General features: G+C 53.5%; 6 protein-coding genes across 6 annotated transcripts; 2 read left to right on the top strand and 4 right to left on the bottom strand.

The window, feature by feature from the left end:
- Positions 1–520: 520 nt before the first annotated feature.
- On the bottom strand, positions 521–5,985 carry BESB_049660 (zinc finger (CCCH type) motif-containing protein; the record flags this gene model as incomplete). Its single annotated transcript, XM_029363417.1, has 8 exons — positions 521–2,344; positions 2,583–2,738; positions 2,854–2,963; positions 3,070–3,316; positions 3,382–5,208; positions 5,310–5,471; positions 5,573–5,774; positions 5,885–5,985. 8 exons carry the CDS (start codon positions 5,983–5,985, stop codon positions 521–523), a joined length of 4,629 nt encoding a protein of 1,542 aa, XP_029220783.1.
- A 1,024-nt stretch (positions 5,986–7,009) lies between these two features.
- Positions 7,010–9,051, top strand: BESB_049650 (cpw-wpc domain-containing protein; the record flags this gene model as incomplete). The annotated part of the gene is made up of 8 exons (XM_029363416.1): positions 7,010–7,406; positions 7,466–7,525; positions 7,597–7,619; positions 7,738–7,933; positions 8,559–8,663; positions 8,722–8,802; positions 8,860–8,888; positions 8,947–9,051. 8 exons carry the CDS (start codon positions 7,010–7,012, stop codon positions 9,049–9,051), a joined length of 996 nt encoding a protein of 331 aa, XP_029220782.1.
- An 846-nt stretch (positions 9,052–9,897) lies between these two features.
- Positions 9,898–12,134, bottom strand: BESB_049640 (isocitrate dehydrogenase; the record flags this gene model as incomplete). Its single annotated transcript, XM_029363415.1, has 6 exons — positions 9,898–10,417; positions 10,510–10,758; positions 10,903–11,036; positions 11,132–11,226; positions 11,379–11,544; positions 12,039–12,134. The coding sequence occupies 6 exons, from the start codon at positions 12,132–12,134 to the stop codon at positions 9,898–9,900; spliced, it is 1,260 nt and encodes a 419-aa protein (XP_029220781.1).
- Positions 12,135–16,458: 4,324 nt separating this feature from the next.
- BESB_049630 (putative transporter/permease protein) lies at positions 16,459–20,619 on the top strand (the record flags this gene model as incomplete). Its single annotated transcript, XM_029363414.1, has 8 exons — positions 16,459–16,679; positions 17,162–17,229; positions 17,635–17,756; positions 18,144–18,334; positions 18,760–18,865; positions 19,305–19,412; positions 20,102–20,203; positions 20,494–20,619. The coding sequence occupies 8 exons, from the start codon at positions 16,459–16,461 to the stop codon at positions 20,617–20,619; spliced, it is 1,044 nt and encodes a 347-aa protein (XP_029220780.1).
- Positions 20,620–22,660: 2,041 nt separating this feature from the next.
- Positions 22,661–23,341, bottom strand: BESB_049620 (RNA recognition motif-containing protein; the record flags this gene model as incomplete). Its single annotated transcript, XM_029363413.1, has 1 exon — positions 22,661–23,341. The coding sequence occupies one exon, from the start codon at positions 23,339–23,341 to the stop codon at positions 22,661–22,663; it is 681 nt and encodes a 226-aa protein (XP_029220779.1).
- Positions 23,342–23,368: 27 nt separating this feature from the next.
- On the bottom strand, positions 23,369–25,494 carry BESB_049610 (RNA recognition motif-containing protein; the record flags this gene model as incomplete). The annotated part of the gene is made up of 3 exons (XM_029363412.1): positions 23,369–23,988; positions 24,373–24,546; positions 24,957–25,494. The coding sequence occupies 3 exons, from the start codon at positions 25,492–25,494 to the stop codon at positions 23,369–23,371; spliced, it is 1,332 nt and encodes a 443-aa protein (XP_029220778.1).
- Positions 25,495–26,233: the final 739 nt, after the last annotated feature.

The following is a 26,233-nucleotide window of genomic DNA, read 5'->3' as shown; positions in this document are numbered from 1 at the left end:
GAGCTACCACTGTTTCGCAATGTTTCGGCCGCTTCTGTAGGCTGAAACGAGGATCATAGAAATAAAGAACAAATTGTTACAGGGTTTTTTTCGGGCACGATGAAGCCAACACTTGTGCGTTCGCGGAAAGACAGCGTTCCCCTGCATAATAGGCGGCCACGAAAAGTACAGCGTCCACGCCAAATGGAGGAGAATGAGAACGTGAATGACCATTTTGACAACGGAAGATGCATGGGGGCTTCCTACATGGCCTCGAAACCGCGCTGTTCAAAGAGGGCTAGACGGTGGCACGAGGACAGTTTGCAGGGCACTTTCTACTTCAATGTCAAAAACACAATTTCGTGGTATAGGAGTGTCTTGATGAACATCAGAGACTGAACGCGGAACCGCTTGTACACCGGTCGACGTCTGTGCGGGGTGGGCGGTTCTGTTATAAAACGAGTGCGCGTGTTGCGCCTGGTGGCGTGGACGTGTATTGTCCCTCGCATGGTCAGACAGGCGGGACCACCTTCTTCAATCGTTACTGAACCATGCATGGATTCGGACTGGGTGAAGACCCATCTGGTGATGAGGAAAGCGCGACCGCTGTCGCGTCTCCCTTCGGTAAGTGAGAGTCGCTAGAGAGTCCCATCTGCGGAGCCTCCATCTCAGGGGTCCTCTGCAACTCTTCGTTGCTCGACACTTCATCGAAGCGCTTCAAGCGGCAAGAGAAGGCTTCTTGCGGGTGCGTATCGCTGCCCGCTGTGTTTTTGAGAATATGTTGGAAGTCGTGATGTGATTCAGAATTTGCTCTATCCCACGCCGTCATCCGCTCATGGCACTCCCCTTCGTTGAGTTGTTCTGACGTACTGGTAAGGTGCTCAGCGGGGCCAGCAGCCTGCACACTGCCAGCAACTGGTTTCACTTGGGCAGCCTGTTGATTCTCGCAGTTTTGATACAAAGATGCCGGACACGTTAAGATCAGGTTCATTTTGCCCTGCGAAGCATCTGTTGACCACACACGGTTCTTGCCATTGTGGGTGCCTTCCGGCAACACGTGGTGTATTCTGTTTCCCTCAGTCAGGGCTGGCTCATGCCCCTCCTGTCCTCTACTTCTCAGAGCAGTCGGTCGCCAGTCGAGGCCGGCGATAGCAGAATCCGATATCGTTTCGCGAATGCGGTACCTCTGAAAAGAAGCTGGCTCACCCCGCGGCGATTGCACGTCAGTAGCCTGCTCGTTCACCACCATGGGCCCAGTACCGCGCCTTACTGAACACGATATGCCCTCTGCTCTGACTGCAAACGGATCACTGACACCTCTGTCACAGACATCCAGCGTCTCCATCCGCTGTGGCGGGCACTGCTCGACGCTAGGCTTGACGGGCGCCGCAGCCGCCATGTCACCGGTTTGTCTCATTTGCGCTCTAGCGAGGTCATCCGGACGCATTGCTCTCGCTGCTCTCATTAAAGCCTGCACTTGGGGAATCATAGGGGGCAGCAGCCTTTTTGACGAAACACATGTCTGTGTTGGAGGCTCGCCCGCTGCATGGACGTCTGGTGGAAAATCACACAAACGATTGTTGGGCCGACTCGAGGGAGCGGTGAGCCCCGTGCACCGTGAAGTTGCCGCGTACTGCAATAGAGGATTGGACAGTACGTGTGAGGGAACAGGAGGTGGAGGTGGAGGCCTTTGGCATTCGACAGCCTGAGGAAGACTGGACACTGGGCCCTTCGAGTACCCACAAGACCCTTCTGTAAATGTGAGCGGCGCCAGCAAAGCCGGCAGCATGGCGGGGTAACTTGTGACAGGCACAGGTGGAGAGGGGCAGGACGAAGTTTGCGGGGGTGCCCCGAGCAGTCCCGTGTGGCTCTGCGGAACCTGTTTTCTTATTGCGTGCTTCAACTCCTCAGGCACGGGCTGAGAGGGCGATGTTCCAGGTAGGATACAACAGGCCGGTGCCCGGATTCTGTCCTGTTGTGGTGCTGTGCTCCTGTCCCCGAGGTACTGCTTGACGTACGTTGAATTTCGGGATATCACGAAATCTGATGGATTTTGGGGGATTCGAGGAAACAACAGGAGTCTGACAGCTTTGAGGAACGCCGATGGATGAAGCAAGATTGCAGAAGAGACTAGAGCTCGGCGTTCTTGCACAGGCAGGCGCGCATCAGCGGATAGCAGGGCCAAAAACAACAAGAAGGATACACTGTTCTCAACGCGGAGGGATGAAATGAGAAGACTGAGGCACGATGGAGATGTGAGATAAGATACCAGCAAAGAGAACAGCGGAGAGGCGGCGGAGGCCAACGACGATATCCAAGAGATGGGGTCCGACAGAGCGAGCACCATGTATGATTCCGGGTTCATCTGAAGGCACGAGGGAAGGCATGGCGTGTCTAACCGGCTTCTGGCAGCCACCCAAAGCAGCGACTGCATACATGTAAAATACGTATTCGTCATACAGAGCTAGGGTATGCTAATCTCAGTTGCGTCTGTAGCACTGGCGCACGATTTCAGATCGGTTCCCGCCTCCGCCCACATTTGTTTCACCTTCTTGAGTTAATTACTGGCAAGTGAGGGTTCTCTGAAGCAGCTTGGGCCTCACTTCAACTGCTGTTTGGAATTCCTTCAGGAAGTGTTCAGTTTCCCCCATCTTCCAGAATGCCGCATGGCAAAGTGCTTGCGAAAGGCTTGTCCTTTTTTCGGGGTTTGCCTCCAGAAGCCCTTCGATCAGGTCGTACAGCAGAGGAGACTCGCGTATCTGCACGCAGAAAGATGCACCATGGCGTATAGTCTGCCTCGGCTGTGACCGTGTTAAATGGTGACGTGCCAGTTTTTGGGTATGAAGACAGCAGCATCTCGACGGACTTGCTTACCCTTTCGAGATGGATCTTCCTGTCCTCGAGAATGTGTGTTATTATTGACCTGTCGCTGATGTCGCCGTATGGATGCAGGCCACCGCTGACAATGTAAAATAGAGTAGCGCCTGCGCGGGGCACGCAAGTTTGGGCAATCGCACGCAGTTCTCCGTGTGACTCTGACAGCAGCGATCGGCCCCCCAAAACTAGACTATACGCTGTTTCGCACCCTACCTGTGGACCACGCGTCCGCTCTCTGCAGGAAACGGGGAGACCACTTCATGTTATTCGCTAGCATGACAAAGCAAGCACCGTCGCGACCATCCGGAGGCAGCGCCTCATATTGATCAATTAGAATACTGATTTGTTGTGCCATATGTATGAGCGATCGGATGAGCTCAGGCGCAAGCCACGCGGCTTCTTGCGGGGAGTTGAGAATCAGCGAAGGGCGGAACGCAACAAAATACCAAGCAAGCGTACGCTGACACACTGGTCGAAGAATGTCGTCGTTTTCGCAACCAACAGATGCTCGTTTACGGTCCTTACCCAGTGCACGAGCTCCCTCGCGTTCTTCGCCCCCTGGACGCCCGCCTGAAGCAGGTCAAAGATGCTAAGGTACCGGATTTTCCCAGCGCAGTCTCCAACTTTAAGTTCGAAGTTCTCAGTCAGCATAATGTTACCCGGGTGAATGCGCGTATGCGCAGAATGCCCGTGCTGCTGGATCTTCAAGACGCCTGACAAAAGGTGGGAAAGCATTTCAGTCATTCCCTGGGGAGGAAGTGGCTCTTGAAGGCAACGTTCACCTAGATCGCTTAGCGCTATCATGTCGGATAGGCAGCCCTCACATTTTTCCATGACAAGCATCATGGACATGCCCTCGTCATCGTCGTTCTGCACGCAGTATACCCGCTTGGTATTGACAATGAGTGGATCGTTGACGTGCACAAACTGCTCCAACTCCAGAAATGAATCCCGAACGCGGTTAGTAACGACAACCGGAACTTGTTTGATTGCGACCGTCTCCCGCGCCTGGTTATTTGGACCGAGAAGGACTCCGGCGTACACCAAGACACTAGGGTCGTCCCTGCTTTGACCAATAGGCTCACTCCAGTAGAAAATGTCTTCTGCCAGTTGTTTAAGGGCACCAGACTGGCCATGCTTGCTTGATAAGAAGAACTCTGGTGTTTTGCTGTTTGTTATTGGCCCGGGAGACGCGTGCTGTCGGGGCGCTCCGTTCCCACTACCTGATTGAGGAGACACTTCATCTCTGGCCGAAATCCGGTCTAGACAACTCAGCATGCTTTGAGCATTACCCGGTGGCATCTTCTCGTGCCTAAAGTTTTGCCCGTCATGATCCATAGGTTTTCCTCCGCTCTGGGTTACCCCCCGCGCCGGCGGGACGACGACGGGACGGTAGCTGTCCTTTCCGGGAATGGTAGTTTGTGGCACGAACCCAGGCGGAATGCCGAGTTTGTTCTCGGCTGCACTGCAGGGTTTCTGGCCGTCTTGGGATCTTTGTTGTGGCACTGAGGTTTGGCTTCCCCCTATGACCCCATGCGGATGAAGAACTGATGAGATAACGTACGGCGTTGCTGCAGTTGGGCTTCGGGTAACGTCGCTAATCGTGCTCAAAGGGGATGTCGGGAGGATTGGAAATTTTTCTGCATGTAGCAAGCTGTGGCAGCCACCACCTGTCTGGTCTTCTCGTTCAGTCGCCGCGCTATTCAATTGAGCAGCGGGACCCGATTGTTTGCCTGCGTACGCGCGTGGAGATAACGGAAGCTGCATTCCGCCTCCGGTGGTTCCCTGACTTGACCTCTGTGATATTTGTCTTGCAGGATTCCCTAAAATGCTTCCTCCGTTCTGTACAAGTCCTAGGCCGTTACCGTCTCTTGGCCCAACTCGGTGACTTGTGTTTTTCAGTGGGGGCGACCCAAGGAGAGGCTCCCCGTGTTTCCGAGCAGAGCCAGAGATCTCACAGTCGTGGGAGATGCTCGGATCCACGTGTCCCTGAACTCTGTCTTCATGGCGTTTGATCGCCTGTCCAGGCGTAGAAAAATTTTTTCCAGAATGTTTGAGGCTCTGCAGATCTTGCTTCTCGGCTCGTGCTTGGTTCTTCGCCACCTGGGGCACTGCCTGCCTGGAACGAGGGGTACCTTCGTCGCCACGCACGCCTTTAGATGGAGAATTACTCTCTGAAAGAACGGACTGGGGCGTATGTGAAGATATGAAGTCGGTGTATGGATGCCTCGTGCGGTTTGAATTGCCTAGTGATTCCGCGTTTGATGCGGAGTGGTGCGAGTTCCCCGGACCGACAGAGTCCATGATAGAGAGGAAGCGTGCCCTCAGGCGAGGGTGTGGCTTATCTGAAGGCTGCGTAAGCAACAAAAAGAAAGGAGACGTCGTGTACGCTGCCACGTACAAGAACACGGCACTCTGCTGTACAAGAATACACCATGCAAATATTTCCCTACCAAGTATATGTCGGGGCAAAGAGCATCTTGATCCTCGTAAGTGCCGAACACCTTGGACGGCTTGTCAAATAAATCAGCCGGTCGGAGTTCGCTTAGCGTGTGAGCAAAGGGACAATAGTACCGATCGCACCAAGCGTTGTTCTGGAATTGATTGCACATGATCTGCAGAACACGTTCACACATCGCACACATTCACATGCGTGTTCGCGAGCATAGGTAATGAGAGTGCTGAGCCCCGGAGATACGTCTTAGCGGTTCCTCACCGTTTTATACATTTTCGGATGGTACACCTGCTCCTCCTTTGTATGCGCAAACTTGCAGTTGCGTTTCTGTTTGCAGGTCGACTTTGCAATGGTTCGACCTCTTCCATCTTTAACAAATTGCAGATCGTGACACAGCTCGGGACAATAATTGTATTTCCAAGGAGGACGCCGAGTCCATCTTAAGTCGTGGCTATACTGACACCTGCAGTCAGCCGAGAGCGCAGTCATACAAACGCGATGGAAGAAAGCGGCAATTACGAATCTGCTCGAGCATTCGCTTTTGTCGCGGCGCTGTTCATCCAGGTTTCTCACTTGTCCGCGAACTCGCACCGGCCTTGTTTTACATAGCGCTCGCATATTTTTGTCCGAAATTTGTACAAGTTCTCGTCGTCAAGAGTGGGCGGAAGCGCCATGGTCAAAACCGAGGTGAAGCATACCAGTGGAACATAAACATGTAATCAATATATACCTGACTTTTGACTAGCCTGTGCTGTTCGTCGACGTTGAGCAAATCTTGTTCACAACGACATGTCGCTTTTGTCACATAGCGGAGAATAGTATCTTCCCCTTGTCCTTGCGTGTACTCCCGGTTGTGGCGAAGAGGAAAAACAGGTACAAGGCGAGCCGAGGTGAGTCAGGATTGTACAGTGAGGCCTCTCGGTTCTTTCCGAACACTTCGGATTCCTTATTATCCTCCTGACTCCCGCACGAGCCAAAGGGCAGACACAAGAATGCGGCAATGCAATGACCGCTCTACGTAGAAACCAAATCCGAAGGGCATCTACCGGTGAATGCCCGCCTCGCTGCTACAAAATCACTCCTGAACTCTTGTGTGACGAAACGACAGCACTGGCGAGTTACTACTCATACGTAGAAAGGCAAGATACAGAGCAGCCACAAGAATCCGGCTGAGGTGATAATGAAGTTGGTACATCTGTCTTAAAGCAATATATCTTCGCAGCGCCAATTCAGTACCGTGTAGCAAATCCTGACATGCGGTCATTACATGTAACAACGTAGCCCCATCAGATGCGACTGACATGAATTTTTTCAGTCCGTGGGAGGGGCCGGTGTAGTTGCAGATGAGCACGCGCTACCTTCCCCTTGCCGCGGAACTGGGTGGGAGGACAATTCGATCTCCAGCGCTTCCCTCACCGGTGTGCTATGTCTGTAGAATAGTGCCAGTGTGGCATTCTGGCGGAGAATTAGTGCTTTGCGTGGCACAGCTTTGCTATAATTATAATAGGTAGCACGGAAAAGCTTACCGCGTAGACCGCTTCTGCAGCAACAACCCGTCCAAGCTCACGCCTCGTAGACTGCCACCAAAATGCAAAAAGCGATGACACCTCGGCGTATGTACTCTCCGGATGTGTGCTGACTTGCTACCATCGTTCCCAACCCAAAGACAACTGGTTTCTCCTCGGGATTACAGACGAAATGAAGTGGGTCTGTGCTGTCACATTTGTCCTAAGCGTCGCGCAAGCGACAGCATTGCACTGGCCAGGCAGCGGGCAGCAACCCCTGTCGTTCTCCTTCCCCACGCCAGAACCGGGCCCTGCAGAACACGAACTGATTGAGCCACAGAAACCACGGATCAGTACGGAGGCTACTGAGGCGATGAAGGACACGAAAGCTAACCTTGCTGAGGAGGAATTGGAAACAGCGGCGGACGAAGCGACAGGCAAGCTTCAGGAGGCTCTCATGGTCGCCGAACCGCCCCAGGGGCCCGGAGAGGAAAAGGAGACTAGAGTGCGAGAAAAGGGAGGCTTCCTGTCTAATATCATGCAGAAGGCTGCCGAGGCGTTTTCCTCTTCAGGCCTCACTCAGCTGTACGGTGGGTACTGTTCTCTGTTTCTGTCTCGCTCGTCTGTATGATAACCCGGTTCTACGCAGGAGGAGAACAAGTTCGTCAGTTTCAGAAAGCGGTTATCAGGGCGCTGGAGGAGGTATGGGGTATTTAAGCACTGTCAGGAATACTGCATATTTTCCCACTATAGAAAACCCCCCCCCGCCGATGACGCAAGAGGATTTCGATAAGCTCATGCAGGTGAGTTTTGCGTCTGCCTGTGCCGGAGCGATACAACATATCATCTGTTTCAGGCAGAGGCGGCACCGGTAAGGTGTAAACTTACAGTTTAGAGGGATCCCACGATAAGCCCCATTAGGAGCCGGCAGCTGAATGTCCGAGGGATTATTCTCTGCAGTGCCCGGAAACCTTCCGCTTTGACGGAGCCACATGCGTCGCGCTGGAGGGGTACATAGGGCCATGCGCCAAAATACAGAGAGATTTGCCGAAGCTGACAGAAGAACAGAAGGCTGCCTGGTCCACTATGTGTCAGGCAAGCTTTCCGTGTTTGCTGAGTAGGTGCCCTGTGGGCTCCAACTACAAAAGGCCATGCCCAGTGGGGTGGCACGTACGCGCTGATGGGATCTGTCATGTCGTGTCGGGGCGTCCTCCTTGTGACGAAAAAATACGAGGGGACGCTTCTTTCGAGGAGAAGGCTGCGTATGAGGCATCGTGCCATGTCCGCTGGCCATGCATTCCCCTTCGCTGCTCCAAAGATTATAGCTCTGCATGTCCGGAAGGATGGCACCAGTCAGCTAATCTGGTATGCACTCCGCCACCGACCTACGAGGGTCCTTGCAAACAAGCAGTGGACTTAAGAGGATATGCTGGACGGAGTGACATGAAAGCTGCTTTTGAGCAACGGTGCGTTGCTTCTTGGCCGTGCAGTCCATCGTTGACAACCCAGCACCGAGATTTCGATGCACCCTGCCCTCTGTCATAGACGCTCCTGGCCGACGGGTCCTGCGAGGCCCCTCCTGACTTCCACATCACTGAGGACTGTCCACGGTTTATCAATTCTGCAATGCCAGCATCTGAGAAGGCATCTCTTGCTCTTGAGTGCTTCGTAGACTTCCCTTTCGCCAGTGAGTTACTTGCTATTAGGTGAGATCTGCTTCCCCCATTCACCATCAAATTCAGACCGCGGCCAGTGCCCCCGGGACTTCTCTTCACGATGCCCAATCGGATGGATTGATCTGGGAGACGGAAGAAACTGCCAGGCACCGGAAAGCTACATCGGAAATTGTAAACGAACAATCTGATGCTTTATTACAAAATTAGTGACAAGTCTCATTGACCCCAGGTGACAGAGTTCTGTATTTCGGCGAGATGACCAATAGCCAGAAGCTCGAGAAGATGGCAGCGTGCGCAGTTGAATGGCCATGTAAGTGGTCCTTAGCGTGTGGCCACCGAGTAGGGTGTCATCGTCTGCTACCTTCAGGCGTCGGTGAATGGACTCGAGGAGCAACGGTAAGTTGGCCACTGTAAACAGCACACCTGGTGATTACGTGCGCGGTGTTTTTCGCAGCCTATCCGCGTACAGCTTGAAAAGCAAGAGATTCTACCCACCTACACCGCTCAGCCAGACGGCGCTGTGAGCGATCGTGGCATTGTGCAAACTCGTCTTATATGATAGCTGGCTGATCCTGGGTTGTACGATTGCCCTCGTGAAATGGAGAGGACTCGGAGCAGTGGCTGGGATACTAACGTGATTCTCCATAATTATAGATTTTCGCCGGCCGACCGCTGCCTGTAGATGGGGCCTCACTGGCTCCGAGCCCTGCGTTAGCGGGGGCAACAACTAAACATCATTGCTCAAGAAACCTCGACCATCCCCTCCTCGCCTCCCCGGCCCCCCCAACCATGCACAAACGGTGGACATTTTAGCAGGCCAACAACCGTATCAGACGTAAGATTTCTGTCTGCACGAGCGTTTTCAACACGCTTTTTCCTCCCCACCCTTCCAAAAAGAAAAACCATTGTATACTGACTGAGTTGTGATTTAAAAGTTGCGTTGTCGCTCGGGAACGAGCCTTTTGCCAAGACTCCGGGAGCCTCCGCGTTCATCCTCCGACCGGGGTATCAACTGCTGTACTGCCGGAAGTTCTTAGGGTCCGAGAACAACCTGCCCGAATCGGTGGCGTGACCAGACCGATCAATTCCGGTGCCGTGATGTTGCGAAAAACTCAGCATTGCCCAACATATTCGTGTGGCTGAAAAAGCACTCACTCTGACAAACAACTAGACTGCACGTGAACAACTTGAGGGACACCGACAGGGATGCCTGAGACACCTGAACGTGTGTAGGACTGTCGCCCGAAAACAACGTCGTACACCATTGTACGGGAAGACTGCTTCATCTTCGCGGCTCTGAAGAGAGTCGTCACAACGGAAAGTCGCCGCACTGTGTACGGAATGGAGGCATGCACTCATGCCACGGTGCACGTGGCGAAGACGCGGATTCGGGCCAAAGGTATTTCTATGCCTTCGTAATAATTTTCCGCTCGAGGAGCTTGCGCTCAGCCACGTGTGCGAGCTTGTCCATGAAATCTTCGGTGCACAAGTAGTCCTTGTCTGTTACTCCGTCACCTTTTACTGCCAGGGCCAAATCCTTCGTCATGAAGCCTGCCTCCACTGTTTCGACGCACGCCTCTTCCAAAGCCTTCGCAAACTCCGCTAGTTTCTCGTTGTTGTCGAGTTTTGCCCGATGAAGAAGACATCTGGTCCAAGCATAAATAGAAGCTATGGGATTTGTTGATGTCTTAAGACCCTTCTGATGTTGTCGGTAGTGCCGAGTGACAGTGCCATGCGCTGCCTCTGCCTCGATTGTCTTGCCGTCCGGGCTGACGAGGACGCTCGTCATCAAGCCGAGGCTGCCATAGCCTTGGGCAACGACGTCTGACTGAACGTCGCCATCGTAGTTTTTGCATGCCCAGACAAACCCGCCGGAGCTCTTGATCGCCTGAGCGACCATGTCGTCGATCAAGCGGTGTTCGTACCTGCAACACGAGCATGACCAATCAAATAGTGATGGTAACGGTGCGCCGTTTGCCCTCTGATGGTGCCCTGTGGCGGAAACAACGGTTCTTACCATAATCCCGCTTGTTCAAACTTCTGCCTGTACTCTTTGTCGTATATGGTCTGGAATATGTCCTTGAACCGGCCGTCATATTTCTTAAGAACGGTGTTCTTCGTGCTTAAGTAGAGAGGCATTTTCTGGTCGATTGCATACTGAAAGCAGGAATGGGCAAATCCTGTGATGCTGGCGTCAGTATTGTACATCCCGACGCCAACGCCGCCGCCCTTGAACTCGTATACTTCGTGCACCTGCGGCTCTGCTCTGCAGACACACACAGCCTTTCGCACTTATCGTTTGCATCGAGTGTCAGCTCAGCAGGAAAAGCTCTGGCAATGTTCAACCGTCTGTCCTGGCCTTAATCGACCCTAGATTTGGCAGATGTGGCTAGAATTCTGCAACGCTCACCCATCAGCAGGTACGAAGGTCATCACAAAGCGACCCGGCTTGTCCACGGTGAAGTCGACAGCTTTATATTGATCGGCGTGAGCATGACGGCCGATGATGATGGGCTTCGTCCACGAGGGGACTAGGCGAGGGATCTGGTAAAAAAGTCGCATGATCATCTTGGGCACTCGTCTTGCTTTTCAGTCATTTCGATGAGGTGAATCAGCGAACACACCAATTCTACGCTTACGTTGCTAATCAGAATCGGCGCACGAAAGATTGTTCCGTCCAATGTGTTACGAATGGTCGCATTTGGAGACTTCCACATTTTCTTGAGATTGAACTCTGCGGCAACAGGAAGCACATGAAAGCATTAGGAACGGCAAGTCGCGAACTCATTCGCTCTGGTGTTGCTGTACACACGAGCACACCCTCGAATCCGCCCTCCTTCCCCAACATCAATACCACTGGACACGTGATGATCGTTGCCCGCTTACCCTTTACTCGCTGTTCGTCAGGCGTAATTGTCGCACACTTTACACCCACACCATGGCGTTTGATCGCGAGCGCAGCGTCCACAGTGACTTGGTCATCGGTCTTGTCACGGTGTTCAATGCTAAGGTCGTAGTACATCAGCGGAATATCGAGATACGGCAGAATCAGCTGAAAGAAAATCCACGGCAGTCAAATGAAGTGCTTTCATCTCAGACGCCTAGAACGTGACAGAATAGGTTTCGCTTTGCACCGGCAGTGCGCGACGCTACTGCTTAATCTGCTGTCAGGCAGTTCTTCACGTGTGCGCACGTGGCGTAGTGGGGCAAAAAACCTGTCGCTCCGTCAGAAGCGGACCGAGAGCATTGCAGTGGTTTTCTATACGGCTCGAGACTGTGCAGCGCAGACAACACGAGATGTACATATTGGGAAACAACCTTCGTAGCAAGGTCCTGGACCACGAGAGGATCAAGGAGCACGCCGTGGCCATTCTGTTCGGAACATTGAGGCGCATCTGCGAGAGCTGGAAACTGCTGCGCGATCGAAGCGTCGGACGGTATTGGAAAATCTTGGGATAACATCGCTTGAATTCCGACACGCTGATGCACTACTATACAAAGGGAGCTGTAGCAGCATGACAGAACAACTTCATTTGGCAGTCCTACCTTCTCCTTGATCAATGCCCAGATAACCCGCGCCATTTCATCCCCGTCCATCTCCACCACTGGGTGCTCCACCTTGATTCTGTTGAAGCCTGACATCTTGTGTACGGTTGCAGCCCTTTTTTGTGTAGTGTCTCCGTTGCGTGACGCCGACGCCTTCCTGGCGGGAGGTGAGAGATACTGGAGCGCAGAAGCTGCCGCTGAGGAGAAGTAACGCGCGGATACATAAGCAGCTGCCCACAATAGGACTCAAAAAACAATATCCCGTCCGCCAACGCAATCAACCAGCAATAAGCAATGAGATTAGAGAAGTTCGCTTTTTGAGGCCTCGCTTATCTATGTCTGTTCGCGGGTCGTATGTCCCGCGCCGCCGCTTTTGGCGCGATGCACACGCGCTAGGTCACGCCGATAGGTTCCCCGACAAACTACTCCGAAAAGTCACTCAGCGTGGGCGGGGAACCGCAGAGGGATAGACTCGATGAAGGGATCTAACACGTTCTTCTGAACGTATATGCAAGCTTTCACGCGAGCTTCCCGCGCCCTACACCTGCAGTCCCAGTCTAGACCGGGGAACCTAGGGGTTACCTAGCGCACGAGCCAGCGCTGCCAGCACCAAAAAGACAGGGGGGCACGGATTCCATGACGATGGATGTGTAGTAAGTATCGAGATTACCTCGATTAAGTTTTCTTCCCACATTCAGGGGAAGAGTGAGAACTGCACAAAACCGATGGTCGTCCGTGGGTCGCGGTGCACGCGAAGGTGGTCTGCCAAGACGATACGTGCCGTCTCTCTTCGTGGCTACACACGAGGGAGCCCCTGCACACCACGAGCGGTGCTGGCTTTGTTTGGACACAATTTCTGAAATGTCCTTGAAAGGTCTGGTGAACCCAGAAGATGGAAGAATTGCAGCAGACACACTACTGCCAGCACTGTGATGCTTCTGATGGCTCCACGCATGCGCAGTAGAAAAAAAAAAGAAAAAGAGAAGGAAGCGCATTGCCTTTCTCGGGAATAACACAATATGGACTTGCATAGAGCAAATCAGCCTCTGCCGTGTGGACTGGCATTCAAAAAAATGTTATTCCGGTGCATGGCGGGACAAGACACGACAGATATTGTTGAACAATGGTGCAAAGACTGACCAGCCAGTGCCACCATGAGGTTGCTGAGAGTGGAGCGGAATAATCCGCAGCCGGGTGCCCGTCCGCGCAGCAGAGCTCCCCTGTCTGGTAGACGAAAACACCACGGCAACAGAGTGCTTCGTAAGATACACATCAGATTCGCCGTCACTTTCAAATCTGCGGCACTGAGTTGTATAATCTCGGGACAGTTCGCTGTCCAAAGATGGCTGGACCGCCCGTGTCCATTACTGTTGATGGCGTCCGTTAATGCCCATTTGGTGTGCCCCCCCCCGAAATGGACGTCGCGGCCGTCTGCTGAACGGCCACGCCGGCCTGTGATTTGGCGCCTATCACCCGGAGCCTGCTCGCCCAATCCTATCAAACCCGCTCCAAACCGCGTTTTCAGGAAAACAGCTGGAGCAATAGCTGTGACATGAGATCGCAGCAGATTGCTGGCGGTCTCTACATGGTTAGCAAGACAATACAGGTAGTTCGTATGCCACGTTTCTGCAAACATCCGCATTCAAACGCCCGCTCGCTCGCATGAGCAGCCTTTGTTGCAATATCTCACGAGCACCAAGACGGACCGCTCCGTCTATTTACCGCTCAGAGCAACTCTAGGCCCAGTCCTGGAGGGAAGTTCACGTGCACGCGGTCCTCAGCCAACGATACCTTGTTCGCTGTGCGTGTCTCTGCCTTTATTCGTCACCCCCGTTTCGAAAGGGCAAGTCGCTTTCCTATTGGCAATGCCGCCGGGGTGAGTGGACTACTTGGCAAGATGCTGGCGAATTTCCGAGTTCAAATGACTCCAGAACATCGAGTCGAGTGTGCTTGTAGGACGTCTGCATGCGGGTCCTCCCAGCGGGGATATTTTTCCGGGTGTCGCACCACGCCAGTAACGGCGACCTGGAGGCGCGTGCGCGAGATAGAACCATCCTATTCGTGTGAACCAAGCCGTGGGAGGCATAGACAAAAGAGTCTCAGAGATAAGGCTTTCAAGCCTTCGGGTGCCCTGTGATCCAAGACAACGTAATCAAGCCTACGCCTCCCTCTGTTACAAGAGCATGAGGAAAATTCCTCAGGCGTGGGGCAGTCATCATCATTTGTGTGCTTTTGGGCAATCATTTCTCATCGGATCTTGTTGATGCCGCACGAAAGTGTATGAATGAGGCCAGAAGCAACCACCAATGAGTGTCCCACTATTAATTTTTCGCACGTGGTTGTTTTGTAGCAGATAGTCTGCGACCTGTGAACGCGCATTGCTTGCCCCATTTCTTCCCCGCTAGGCATCTACAGTCTTCATCGGATGCCTGCAAACGACCCAGCAAGCTACAGAGGAGCCAGCATGCGCCCACCGTCCACAAGGTGATGAAAAGTCTCGATGCCACAGGAAGTCTGTAGCCCGGGGGCCGATGTGACCGAATTGTTGCCAGATGAAACTTATAGCGCACCACCTGGCTGGGTTCCCACGTCGCCTCTCCCCAGAGTGGGCATGAAACATCGAGGCAACATAATTATGTGCCACCAGTACGGTACACTAAGGGAACGCTGTTCCGAGTGCGTGTGTTGTACTCTACGACGATGGACCTTAGAGCCCTAGCTAATATCCACCGTTCTCTGAGTTAAAAACGTATGCTAGTGCTGACTTCGGTGGTACGCAATCTTTCGCGGACTGCCAGAATCCCCGTTTCCTCTACGCATACCACCTACAACGCACACACGTCACACCGATACCGCCACATCCACTCCTCAGGCGGCCACCTTTAGCATCACGGTGTTACGCGAAATCGCAAGAGATTTGGGTGCATACCTTGCTGCACTTCTCTCTAGTTCATTTCAGTCTCGCCTCGTCGCAGGCTGGCATGCCTCGGCCACAGCGCTGTTTTACGCAGAAAGCTGCTTTCCGTTAGTAGACAGCGTAGTGGGGCTAAGGGGTCGTCGGCAGTTAGGCGGGCCAGTCTCGAAGAGACGAGCAAGATTCACAGAACTGACGTGGCGCGGAGAGCAGGAAGGCGCCAGGAAATAATAGGTGTTCCGACTGTTTCCCGGGGCGCTTCACCGTCGGATGCTGAGGTGCCGGAGTATGTCGACACTTGCGAGAGGCACTGGGGTGGGCGCACTCTACCGCAGGTTAACGCGGCTTTGTGACGGGTAACCAAATTCACTGCAATCGAACAGTACGTATTTTCGCCGCCAAATTCCCTGATGTTTTCAGACGCCCCAGTGGCGTCGTCCGTCGTGGCTCAGTCACGAGGTTCGCGTGGCAAGACACACCTACGCTCTATTAGGGGACTACGTCAGATTTCTGACTGCATGCGGATAAACGGAGCGGAGACTGTTCACGTGTCACACATGAATAAAAACGCTTTGGACATGGCGGGAACCGACTACCCCACAAAGTCACTCTCCTGACGAAAGTTGTGAGGCGAAGAACTGTTTTTGGAAGACTTCTTTGTGTTTTTTGTAGCTGGGAACAATTCTTGTCACGACTACGCCTTCCGCAACTTGCAATTTGCGTTGTCTGCGGCCGCGCCTCCCCCCTCTGCCTTGGTGTGCGCTGTCTCTCCTGCCTCGTTTTTCGACGCGCGATCTGGTGGTGAACTTCTCGGCAAAGCATAGTACAGGGCAGATACTTTGCCATTGCAAGGTGTTCTTTGGCGATTGGAAACAGGCAGAGCTGGTGTAGCCTTCGAGTGGAGACCGCGGTGCTCCGTAGTGTAGGGCAGCATCACCTTGGCCAGTGGCATACTCCCGGTCTGTCAGGAGCGTTGTCCGAACATCGGATGGACGAGCTTTGTGTTACGTTGCGATTGCCAGTCTTTTGCTCCTCGCAAAGTTTATCTGCAAGTCTTCGGATGAAGGTCGTGCTAAACCTCAGAGCGGCGGGCCACCTGCTGTGCGATGTGTACGTTAGTGTATGAGATGTGATAGTCAAACTGACTTGTCATCCACCGTCGACAGGCACTGCTGTCGCCTGCTTTCGCCGGATATTGCGGCATTTTCCGTCACACAACTTTTTTCAGTCGACGAAACTACCACAACAGAGGTCTCCTCGGTAGCCTGCGACTCGACCACACGAGGCCTCCCCAAGGGTCGAGAGCAAGGTCTTTTCCCCTGTCTTCACTCTTGGAGTGCAACATCGTCTTCATCTCTGAGGTCTGACGAGCGAATAGGATCAATTAACACACTGCAGAGGCTTCCAATATCAGTGTTCCCGGATTTTTACCGTTCTGGCCGTGTGTTGATACGCAAAAACGTTCGGCCGGAAGCCAGGGGTGCTGAGCATTGCGGATATCCCACAATGGGACAGGCTGCGGGCACTTTTGGCGGGTTCCTGACGAGACAGCATGTGATCCAAGCTGCCACTGTCCTGCTCTTCCTGGCAGCATACTGCGTGCAGCCCCTCTTGGTAGACATCATCAAGCACAATGGAGGGGCTCACTCGAGCACATTCTCCATTCTGCTTCCGCATTACTATTCTATGATCATGGTCGGCACGTTGCCCACCAAGCAGAAGCTATCGTGAGTGAAGACCAGCCTTGGAGACATCGAAAAAGGCTATGGAGGGGGGGAGGGGGGACGGGCGACGGGAAAGCAGCTGAAGATTCCGTCCGTTGTATAAGCGCAAGAGAGCGCACCCGCCTGCCAGCTCTGTCGAGTCCGGGAAACGGACAGGCAGCGCTTTGAGGTGTGCCATGTGTCTACTAATCGAACTGTACGCCGGGCGCGTTAACTGTCTTTGCCTGTGGACAGAGAGCAACGAGGCGGAAGCGCTCACGGCTGCTCATCTTACGTTGGCCTGATGCGATTTTTGGTGGAATGACACGCGCCACTGGAAAGAGGCTGTACCCCCCTACCATCTGCACCTGTGTACTGCTGCGGCTAAGGTCCACGTAGGGGGTAATCTCCCTGTGTGCTTCAGGCCTTCCTGCTGCTCTGAAAATCCCCTTCAGACACACAAGCCCCGCGATATTCAAGCGTCGTCCTCTCTGTTGTGTCTGCAGCGAATGCGATTGGCGAAAGGGCATGCTTGTGTCGTCACTCGACATTGTGAACCAACTGCTTAAGAAAGGTGCGCCAAAGAGCTGGCAACCGTGGACTGCTGGCAGTTTTGCGGAGTGCCTCACCAGATTGAGTTCCGTGCAGACGTGGCCGTGTGGCGCTTGCACCGCGTGGATTTACGCCTGTGGAGCCACCGTCCCCCGGTAGATGACTCGGTCAAGTCCCGGACTGCAGCCCTAGAACGCTGTGGTTCTCCATGCATATTTCTCTTGTGGCTGGATTCCACGTGCGGGCAGCACCTTGTTTGTCATCTTCCTCTGATGATGCCATCTTCTGCGGGACAACTGAAGCAGCATGAATCAGCCGAGTTTTGCTCCGTACGCTGCAGAGTTGTTAGTGTGACGCGTACAGCAGTGCTTTTCGTTGAGGTGTCTCATCCAAGATTTCGGCGAAGGGGTCCTCTTTGCTTCTGCAGCTGGCCTCCTCTACGCTGGAGCTGCGGTGTACATTGTGGTCGACAGTTCGTCAATGGTTTGGACTGCAGTCTGGTCTGTGCTACTTCTTCGCCGAAAACTGGAACTAATTCAGTGGATCGCGGTACGCGTCGGACCAAGGCGAGGGGGCCTCTAAGATGGGCGGACGCGAGTGGCGCGTGCGTCTTGCCTGGTGCTTGGCCCGAGGAGCGTATTTGTCCTCTGCATGTACCATTCTCGATGAAGCGACTTCTCTCCCATACAGAAGGGCAGCCACTTTTCTGTTGCATTTGTGCGGCTACTAGAGAACTGATGGAGAGGGGAGATGCAACTGACGCTTCGCACCTAGCAGGGTGCCAAATGCAGGGTAGACGATATGCTTGTTGTCAAGTATGGTGTAGATGCATGTCAACACTGGACCGGACCAAGTCGTTCTGTATGTCTGTGTTTCATCCTCTCGCAGTCGATGGTGATGCTGTGTCCGGAGGATGTGCGATGTCTTTCCTCTCAGATTTCGCTGATCACGCTGGGTATCTCTTTGAAGGCGTGCCAGCTGAACTTCACTTTCCGCGATGAGGAATTTTTCGGCGTCATCCTCATTCTGCTCGCGTCGGTCTTGATGGGCCTGACTTTCGTCCTGAACGAGAAGTTCATGCGCGGCGATAAAAAAATCGAAGGCCCGAACCTCGTGTGCATGATGGGGTAAGTGCCTCCGGCTCGAGCGCCCTGCATCTTGGGTTTAGAGTTTGTTTTGACGACGTTCTGAAGCAGCTTCGTTGCTCGTGGGTGCCCTGTGCGGAGTGATGTTGAGCAGCTGACATGAGGCCGTACCTGTTGGGAATCCTGGTAGATGAGATTCAAGGGGATTTGTTTCTGTCGTTGCCGGCCGCTCCTTGCTCTTCTTTCATTGACTTGCGCGTATTTTCCCGAATTATCGTGCGCTTTGTCGCTAAAGCCTTCCTTGCTTTGTTTCACGGCTTGTGTGCTGCGGTCTGCTAAGAACGGTTGCTACGGCGACCACGCGGAACTTGTATTCCCTGATCGCGTCCGCATGCTCCAGAGCCGAGAGTGATGGCTGCGTAATTGTGTCTTCGCTCTTTCGGTTTTTTGTTGTCTTGCCGTTGCAGGGTGTGCTGCGCTATCCCCGTCACGCTGTGGACCATCTTTTGGACTCTCCCGAGGTTCACCGAACTCGTCGTCGAGCCTATCCTTGAGAAATCCGGCTCTTACAGGGTGCGTGATCCTAACGCTTGACACGCGGCCACACGGAAATCAGGCAATCCACACGTGTGTTTGTGGATTTCCCGTTTCAAGAGGGAACTCTCGGCTCTCATCACTTTAGAAAGGTCTGTCTCGCCGTCGCTGCACGCGTAACCACCACCTGACTTAGTACCGGCCGTTCAGAGGTAGTCGGTGACCCTGTACAAGTTGCGTTGGATTCTGCGCTGTTGCGCCGAGGGTGTCCCTTCTGTCCACGCGCGTTCGTTTGTTCATTGTCTAGAGAACGGGGCGAGAGTGCGTCAAAGAGGAGTTATCGGAAGACTCTTGTTCCATTTCAGTTTGAAGTAGGTCGGGGTTTTGGCTGAAGCCCGGATATGTTCGCACCGAGGCAGTGCGGGACTCAATTTGCCGCTGGACTGTATGATATGCCTTCCTGCTTGCTTGTGAGCAGACAGTTGGTCACTGCTTTTTCTGGCTGTTCGTCTCCGGCTGGATGCATTCCGGCACCCTGTGGTACCTTATGACTCACTTCGGAGCCGTCTCGACAGGAATTCTCAAGGTGAGAGCCGCGGGCCTTCACGCCCGGCGTCTGCGGAGGGGTGTGAGCGTGGTCGAAGAAGGCTTGTGGCTTAGGGGCTGGGTGCGCAACACACGGGAAGGGGCATGTATATTTCTGCGGCTTCTGCAAACGGCGTGATGCTCACACGGTGGTGCCGCGTAAGAGAACCCGTTCCTGTCGCACTCACACGCAGGCCCGTTTGCACTTCCTTGCTCTTCACATTCACGCTCGGGATACACTGATAAGATGCCTTGCGATCGGATGACTGTGGGCGCGTCTACGAATCACCTCTGTAGGAACTTTTGCTGCCGATGAGGCGCGAACCCGCGCAAAAGCTGGGCACTTATACGCTCGCCGCTTTGCTATCTCAACTCGGTCTGTGCTCTCACCGTATCTGTGGGTGCTAGTGAGGACGCAAGTCACTCTTCTATGTCGTACTTCTCCCCTGGTCCTCTCCCCCCCCCTCCCTCCCCCCTTTTCCCCGTCCCGCATCGCGACGTAGGAGCGTATCCGTGGCACCGGATGCGGGGTAGAAAAGGGGCCTGCGCGTCGCCGTACAATGAAGCCAGTTCCTGCACTTTAATCACAAAACGTTTTTTCCGATTCGTTGTGTTTTGATAGCGTAGCAGAGCGTGGTTGAATGAGATGTGCCCTGTTGCTCTGTGTTGGATGCTGACGCTTCGCTTCAGGGACTGAAGGTCGCCCTGGTATTTCTGATATCCCACTGGCTCTTCTGTGACATCCAGCCAAATCAGTGCCTCAACGTGTGGACGGGGACTTCCGCCCTAATCGTAAGTTGCCGGAGTCAATGTTGGAGTGCCCGTGGCCTCGCAGCGTTCTTGAAGACGGACGCTCTCCCACGAGTTGTCGATACGCGGTGTAGTGGCGACGTCAGCAGCTACATAAGCGCACTCCCTACAGACGAATAGCTAGTGAGCGACCGAGTTCGGTGTCTGCCTTCCTCAGGGTGCCCCTCTGGCGTTGAGCCGCTTTGGTGGATGACAGGTTGTTGTCACAGCAGTATACTTGGGGCTTGGTGGGCTATGGCGCAAGGATCTTGCGTTGCTGTGTGTGAGCGCAGTGTGTTGTCGGCGTCGTGCTCTACTCGTTTGCGCCGCTAGCGCTCCCTGCCGCGTCCAAGGAGCCTTCAGGGCCTCTGCTCGCCTCGAAAGCCGAGGTTTCGTCTATAGTACGTCTTTCGGAGTAGGAGATAGGGTCTACTCTCATCGTAGTTCGCAGGTTCCTCGAGTGCTTTCTGTGAGAAGAACGTCTGATGCATCGAGGCCAAGCTTCGTTCACAATGGAAACGCTCATGAGGTCTGCGACTCCGCCCTATAGCGGCCTACTCGAGGCCAAGCTTCGTTCACAATGGAAACGCTCATGAGGTCTGCGACTCCGCCCCATAGCGGCCTATGCGTTTCACCACACCGAATCGCAGCTCAGGACTCCTTTTCACCACTTTGCTGTAGGGGGACATGTCTGAGTGGCTGTGCTGGACACGCTTCGCGATCCCGGTTGCCAACGTCCCCAGCACCATTTTGTCATGTTTCACGTGACATCTATGCAAACAACACTAGATGCGAATTCTATGCAGAGGCATTTCCGGTGTGGCCGTGCATTTGTTTCCCCCAGAACTTGCACGCCTGTGTCTGCAGGTGCATGATACTCCTCGCGCGTGAACTGCACTATGCTCTTCGGGTTGAGGTTAACGCGCAGGCAGAACGAGTTGATGTTCATTATGAGATGTTTGTTTGCGTGTGTGTGGTCTACGTGTGGTGCAGGGAGAAGAGGAACTGGAACGTCAGGAGGCGTTCTTGAGTCAGGCCTCTATTTTGTTGCCCCCTACCAAGGAGTCAATGGAAAACCCTTTTGTGCATGAACGGTATGGGCCTCTGCAGGTCCGGTCGAGTGCAAACTGATGCAGCTTGCAACCAGTCAAATGCAGGTTATTCGCCGGGGGCATTTTCATCACTGACGTCTGGTCTGGCTCCTCATTTTATGCACGTCTCTTGAGTGTCTCTGTTCTAGCGATAATTCGTCCGCGCCTGTCTTTGTGGCGGAGGAAGCAAGTCGTTATGCGCATAGAGGGCTGAGGTGCCCCCATCTAACGCAGAGTTTGTACAACTGGAAGGAATGCATGCCACCGCAACGGCTAAATTTTTCGTCAAATAGAGTGGACCAGTGCCGCTGCTGCGGGTCCATAAAGGTACTTCTGCCCACCAACCGGAACCGCAGGTACAACGTCCGTGGCGCGCGAGCGACTGCGAACACAGACAGTATCATCTAATCGCACCGACGGCACAGCATTGCATGCCCGAGTCGGTATGCGTTACCGTTTTCGTTACGGGCAGCATGCCACAGGCAACCGGATGGAGACGCATCGATATGCTTCGGTCCATTACGAGTAGATAGTTGTTTTATCAGCGAACCCCGCCCCGCTTCCGAAGGAAAACGGAAACAGAGTCGGTCCGTGCCATTGTTTACCGAATATCGTTGGCACTGCAATGTCGCGTCGCTGTTTTCTGGGTACGTGCGTGACAGCTGCGCTGAACGGCTGCGTGATAGTATAGGGCAAGCTGTAACCGTTTCCTAAAATGAATTCAGGAACGAGACCATGTGACTAGAGTGGTGTTGCACCTGCTTTCATCTTGGGCGATCCGTTGAACACAAATTCGAATATCGCCGGCAGACATGCTAGAGATACGGACATGCCGCACTACTGGTGCCACCCCAGAAAACGACGTAGATTAGGGTAGAAAAAACTGAAGAGTGCCAGATGCGTTCCGGTCTCTACAGAAGCGTTGCATGCTCACGCGTGGAAAGAAGTGGGAGCGGGAGCGAATGACACACATTAATGTTCTTCCATTCGAAGCACGCCTCATGGGGACTGGAGCATCTAGCATTCCCTTCGAAGCGAACATCAGCTAACAATACGTGTCCCCCAGATTTTGTAGAAAACTTGCGTTGCAAGCGAAACCGTCGGAATCGCGAGCAAATATGTGGTTTTCCATCTGGAATCAAAGATCAAGCAACATTGACGTGATTCGTGACAAAAGTCGTCAGCTGTGAAGCCATAGCATGTTGACTGCACGCAGATAGATGAGTGGTGAATGCGACCCTGACGCATTCTCCTTCTTTGATGGCTGGCTGGGTCACAAAGGCGAGTCGTGCGACCGTCGCCTCTGTAGACTTGTTTCACCCCAGGTTGTCTCTACTACGCACGTTTGTCTAGCGTGCCATCTAATGATTTAGATGGGCAGGTTGCCGACATAAGGTGTGAAGTATAGCATTTCCTGGTCTTCCTCGTGCAGCTGGGCTTTAGCTTTCTGCTTAGCGGCAACAAGCCTCTCTTGGTCCGTCTGCATCAGCGCCTCGCACCCTTCCACTTCGTCTTCTACGTCGATAAAGCCGTCATCGTCACCGGGACCGCGCAGCCTCAGCGTGCATCCGGCTAGAGGTCCAATGGCGAGGAATGTGTGTCTCTCGAGGGTGCCTTTCGTGAGAATAGCCTGGTCAGCCATCATCGGCACCGGAAGCATGTCTGCAGGAACCATGGCTGGATCAACGTCATGGAAAATCCCACCTGAGAGCTCGGCGTCCGACGCAGCAATCAAGCCTTTTCGTTTGGCATGTTCGCGCCGCCCTTTCTCGGCGGCTTCCTGCGCAGCACAAGCTATGTCCGAAGTCGGATCCGAGGAAAGACCACCTGGTACTAATTGTCCTGGAGCTCTCATAACAGGGCCAGGCTCTCCTGAAGCCCTCACACATCCCAGAGAATCGCCCTGGCATCCCATGGCGCCGACCAGAGTCCCCGTGTTGTAGTACTGTTGGGCGACTGTTGACGCAGGTGTTTCTCCCCAGGCCTCGAGCCCCGCAACATAGCTGTTGCAGTCTGCGGTTCCCCATCCGGCTGTTCCACCGAGGAACATATTGGTTGTGCCGTAGCCACAAGCCGCTTAGCCGATGTTTCCGGTCGCAGGTGTGTTCACATTCACTGCAGATTGAGGCCAGTAGTACCCGCCGTCGGCGCTTGTTCCCTCACCGCCAGCTCCAAAGTTCTCCGGTGGTTGCGAGTCAGCATGTTCCAATCCTACCCGATTGGCCCCGATGAAGCACCCACTCAGATACGTGACGGCATTGTCTGCCGCTTGCGGCTCCGCAAAAGTCACATACGCTTTCCCTCCAGGCACGGCTTTCGTCTGAATGATCTCGCCAAAATGGGACAAATGCCTTTCGATTTCTTCCTCGGAGCACACTGGGTCCAAGCCCCTGACCACAACTTTTGCGGTTGTCCCTCCAGCCAGAACTCCGCGTTTTCTCTTTGTTGGCACAAAACCGCCACAGTAATCTTGAGCTATTTTCTGCGCCTGATAAGCTGTAGCAGCATACAGCTTCGCCATGGCGGACTGAAAGGAGGGATCCTGGGCTGCGCCTTGGGCAGAAGAGGCTCTACTGTTGTTTGATCGATTGACACGAATTCGACGCCCGCGGCATATGGCCCCGTTCATTTCTCCTAATGCTCGTTCTGCTTCCTCGGGATCGCGGAAGTGCACGAAACCAAATCCACGGCCAGTACCTGAGGAGAACACGCCCGGCGGTCAAGCAGAAGAAGACAAAGAGCTCGTGCCTCTGCATAATTCAACCTGCTCGCGACATGAGGCGCATTCCATGTGCGGCCATATGGTGGGAGGGTGTGCTCCAGTCTCTACTGAGCTCATGCCACAGTGGCTCTGCTGCTTTCTTTTGGCCAGGTCGTCCTTGGCACATGTCCGGGAACGAGCAGCCGTAAGTTGCTTCGTTTTCGCCGTTCCGAACGAGAGACAGAAAAAGAACCCCCGACGGCTGCTGACAGGATGCTTCTACTTGGCGTAACGCACCCAGAGGACTCGCCTGTTCATAAATGTGAGGAGGTACAGCCAGAGAGCTGCTACCTGCCTAATTATACATGGATACAACATACCTGTGTTAGGATCCATGATAAGTTTCACGAAGCAGACTGTGTTATAATGCTGCTGAAAGAGGTCTTCAATCTCCTCGCGTGTCGTGGCGGGATCTAAACTCCCGACCCACACAGACGTGCTGTCTGGTGGTGGGCTTCCCTGAGGCTGGCGACAAACGTCACTGAGCCTCCTGCCTTCAATCACACACAAGCAAACGGTCCGGCACGAGAACAACGGAAGGGTGCCCACAGTTTCAGGTCTGCTCCGATCTGGTAAGTGGGCTGAAAATGCAGATATCAGATTCCTCGATTACCACAGACTAAAGAGAATGTGTGTTATCATGGAGTGCACTACTGCGGCGGGCGCCGTGGCGCGCCGCTGCCAAGAACTTCGTTGCTAATATGAATAAGTAGCCGTCCTTATAGCTGTCTATGAAGATCGCTACCCGACATTAGAGTAGCGTACGTCGCACAGAACGCGTCCCTGCGAATATACAGCATGCATATCGGAACCATTTAAAAACGCTACACACTGTAATCCCGCTCGGCCCTCCTCGTTCCACTCCATACCCTTGTCTTGCTTTCGTGTGTGTGTTCATACGTACCGGCTGGGTCGGGAACCCTGTTGGCATTCTCCCCCGATTCCCGATTGAGTTCGGGAGGCCGCGAGAAAGTTGCCCGCGTCTCCGGTTTCTCGGTCAGATTAAAATTCGCCCAGTTCAGCTTGTATTTGTGGCATCTGCCGGGAACGAAGCGGCCGTTCATATGCTCTAAAACATACTGGGCATGCTTCTCGGTTGCAAACTCAACAAAGCCGAATGACGGCAGCCTCGTTATCTTGTCGCGGCAGACTCGGACGTGAGTGATGAACGCATTAAATTCGAGAAACATGTCATTCCTTACGTATGTTTCATCCACTGGGAGCTCAGCTCGATCTAAGTCGCCCATCCACAGCGTCCTTCGTTCCTTCGGCCTGCCGGTGCTGCTGGACTTTGCTGTGTCACCAGGTGCAGTAACCTCATCTGCCGGACTGCTTTCCTCAGGTCGCTGAATCCCATGGATAGGGAAGGATGAAAAAGCTTCTGCCGCAAAGCGGGATGCGAATGTCCCGCCGTATGCATATGCCAAACTTGAGACCGCCATAGTGGGGAAGAGAATAGTTCTAGCAGATCAGAGAGGAAACTGTAGAGAACTACCTTGTCGAAAAAGAGCTACGTGGAGAATGAACGTTGTACACCGCTCCTGGACGTGTGGTCATAACTCGCCCTGTACGCAGGCCCCTTGTACGTGTAGTCATGAAGTTGAATTCCGCAGCAGTAAGAGTTTTTAACCAGCTCCGTGGTACACGGCGCCAATGCCAAGGATTGTTTTCATGTGCGCCTAGCGAGGCTATCGCAGTGACAGAACAATACGTGGCACGAACTCACAGAACAGAAATGGAGCACAGTGTGAGCAAGCGGTAACTCGGGGCGTCAATAATCTTTGAACAGCCGGAATCAAAGCAACATAGCACAAAATGACATACATTAACAACGAGCAAACCTTGTGAGTCAATTTATCAGCTAGTTCTTTCCTCGTCGGTCCATCCGCAGGTAGGACCTTGGAGTCTACTGTAGGATTGTTTCCGAAATAAACTATGAATCAGGCTCCGTTCAGAGTACTTTTTAGGATACGCCCATCCTCTTTTCACTTATACACAAACTGACATGCCTAATTCGTTTTAACAACTTTGAGCAAAGTGACATTGGCACAAATTATCACGGACTGGAAAAAGAGTCCGGGAAAGTTCATCGCAGCAATGCTAGCATATTGCAAATCGAAAGCGAGAGGTTGGCTGCCAAATATAGACAATGGATATGTTCACATGAGGGCAGTATTGACA

Source organism: Besnoitia besnoiti, chromosome III (assembly GCF_002563875.1).
Source record: "Besnoitia besnoiti strain Bb-Ger1 chromosome III, whole genome shotgun sequence".
NCBI lineage: Eukaryota > Apicomplexa > Conoidasida > Eucoccidiorida > Sarcocystidae > Besnoitia > Besnoitia besnoiti.
This window is presented reverse-complemented; position numbering and strand designations above follow the sequence as displayed.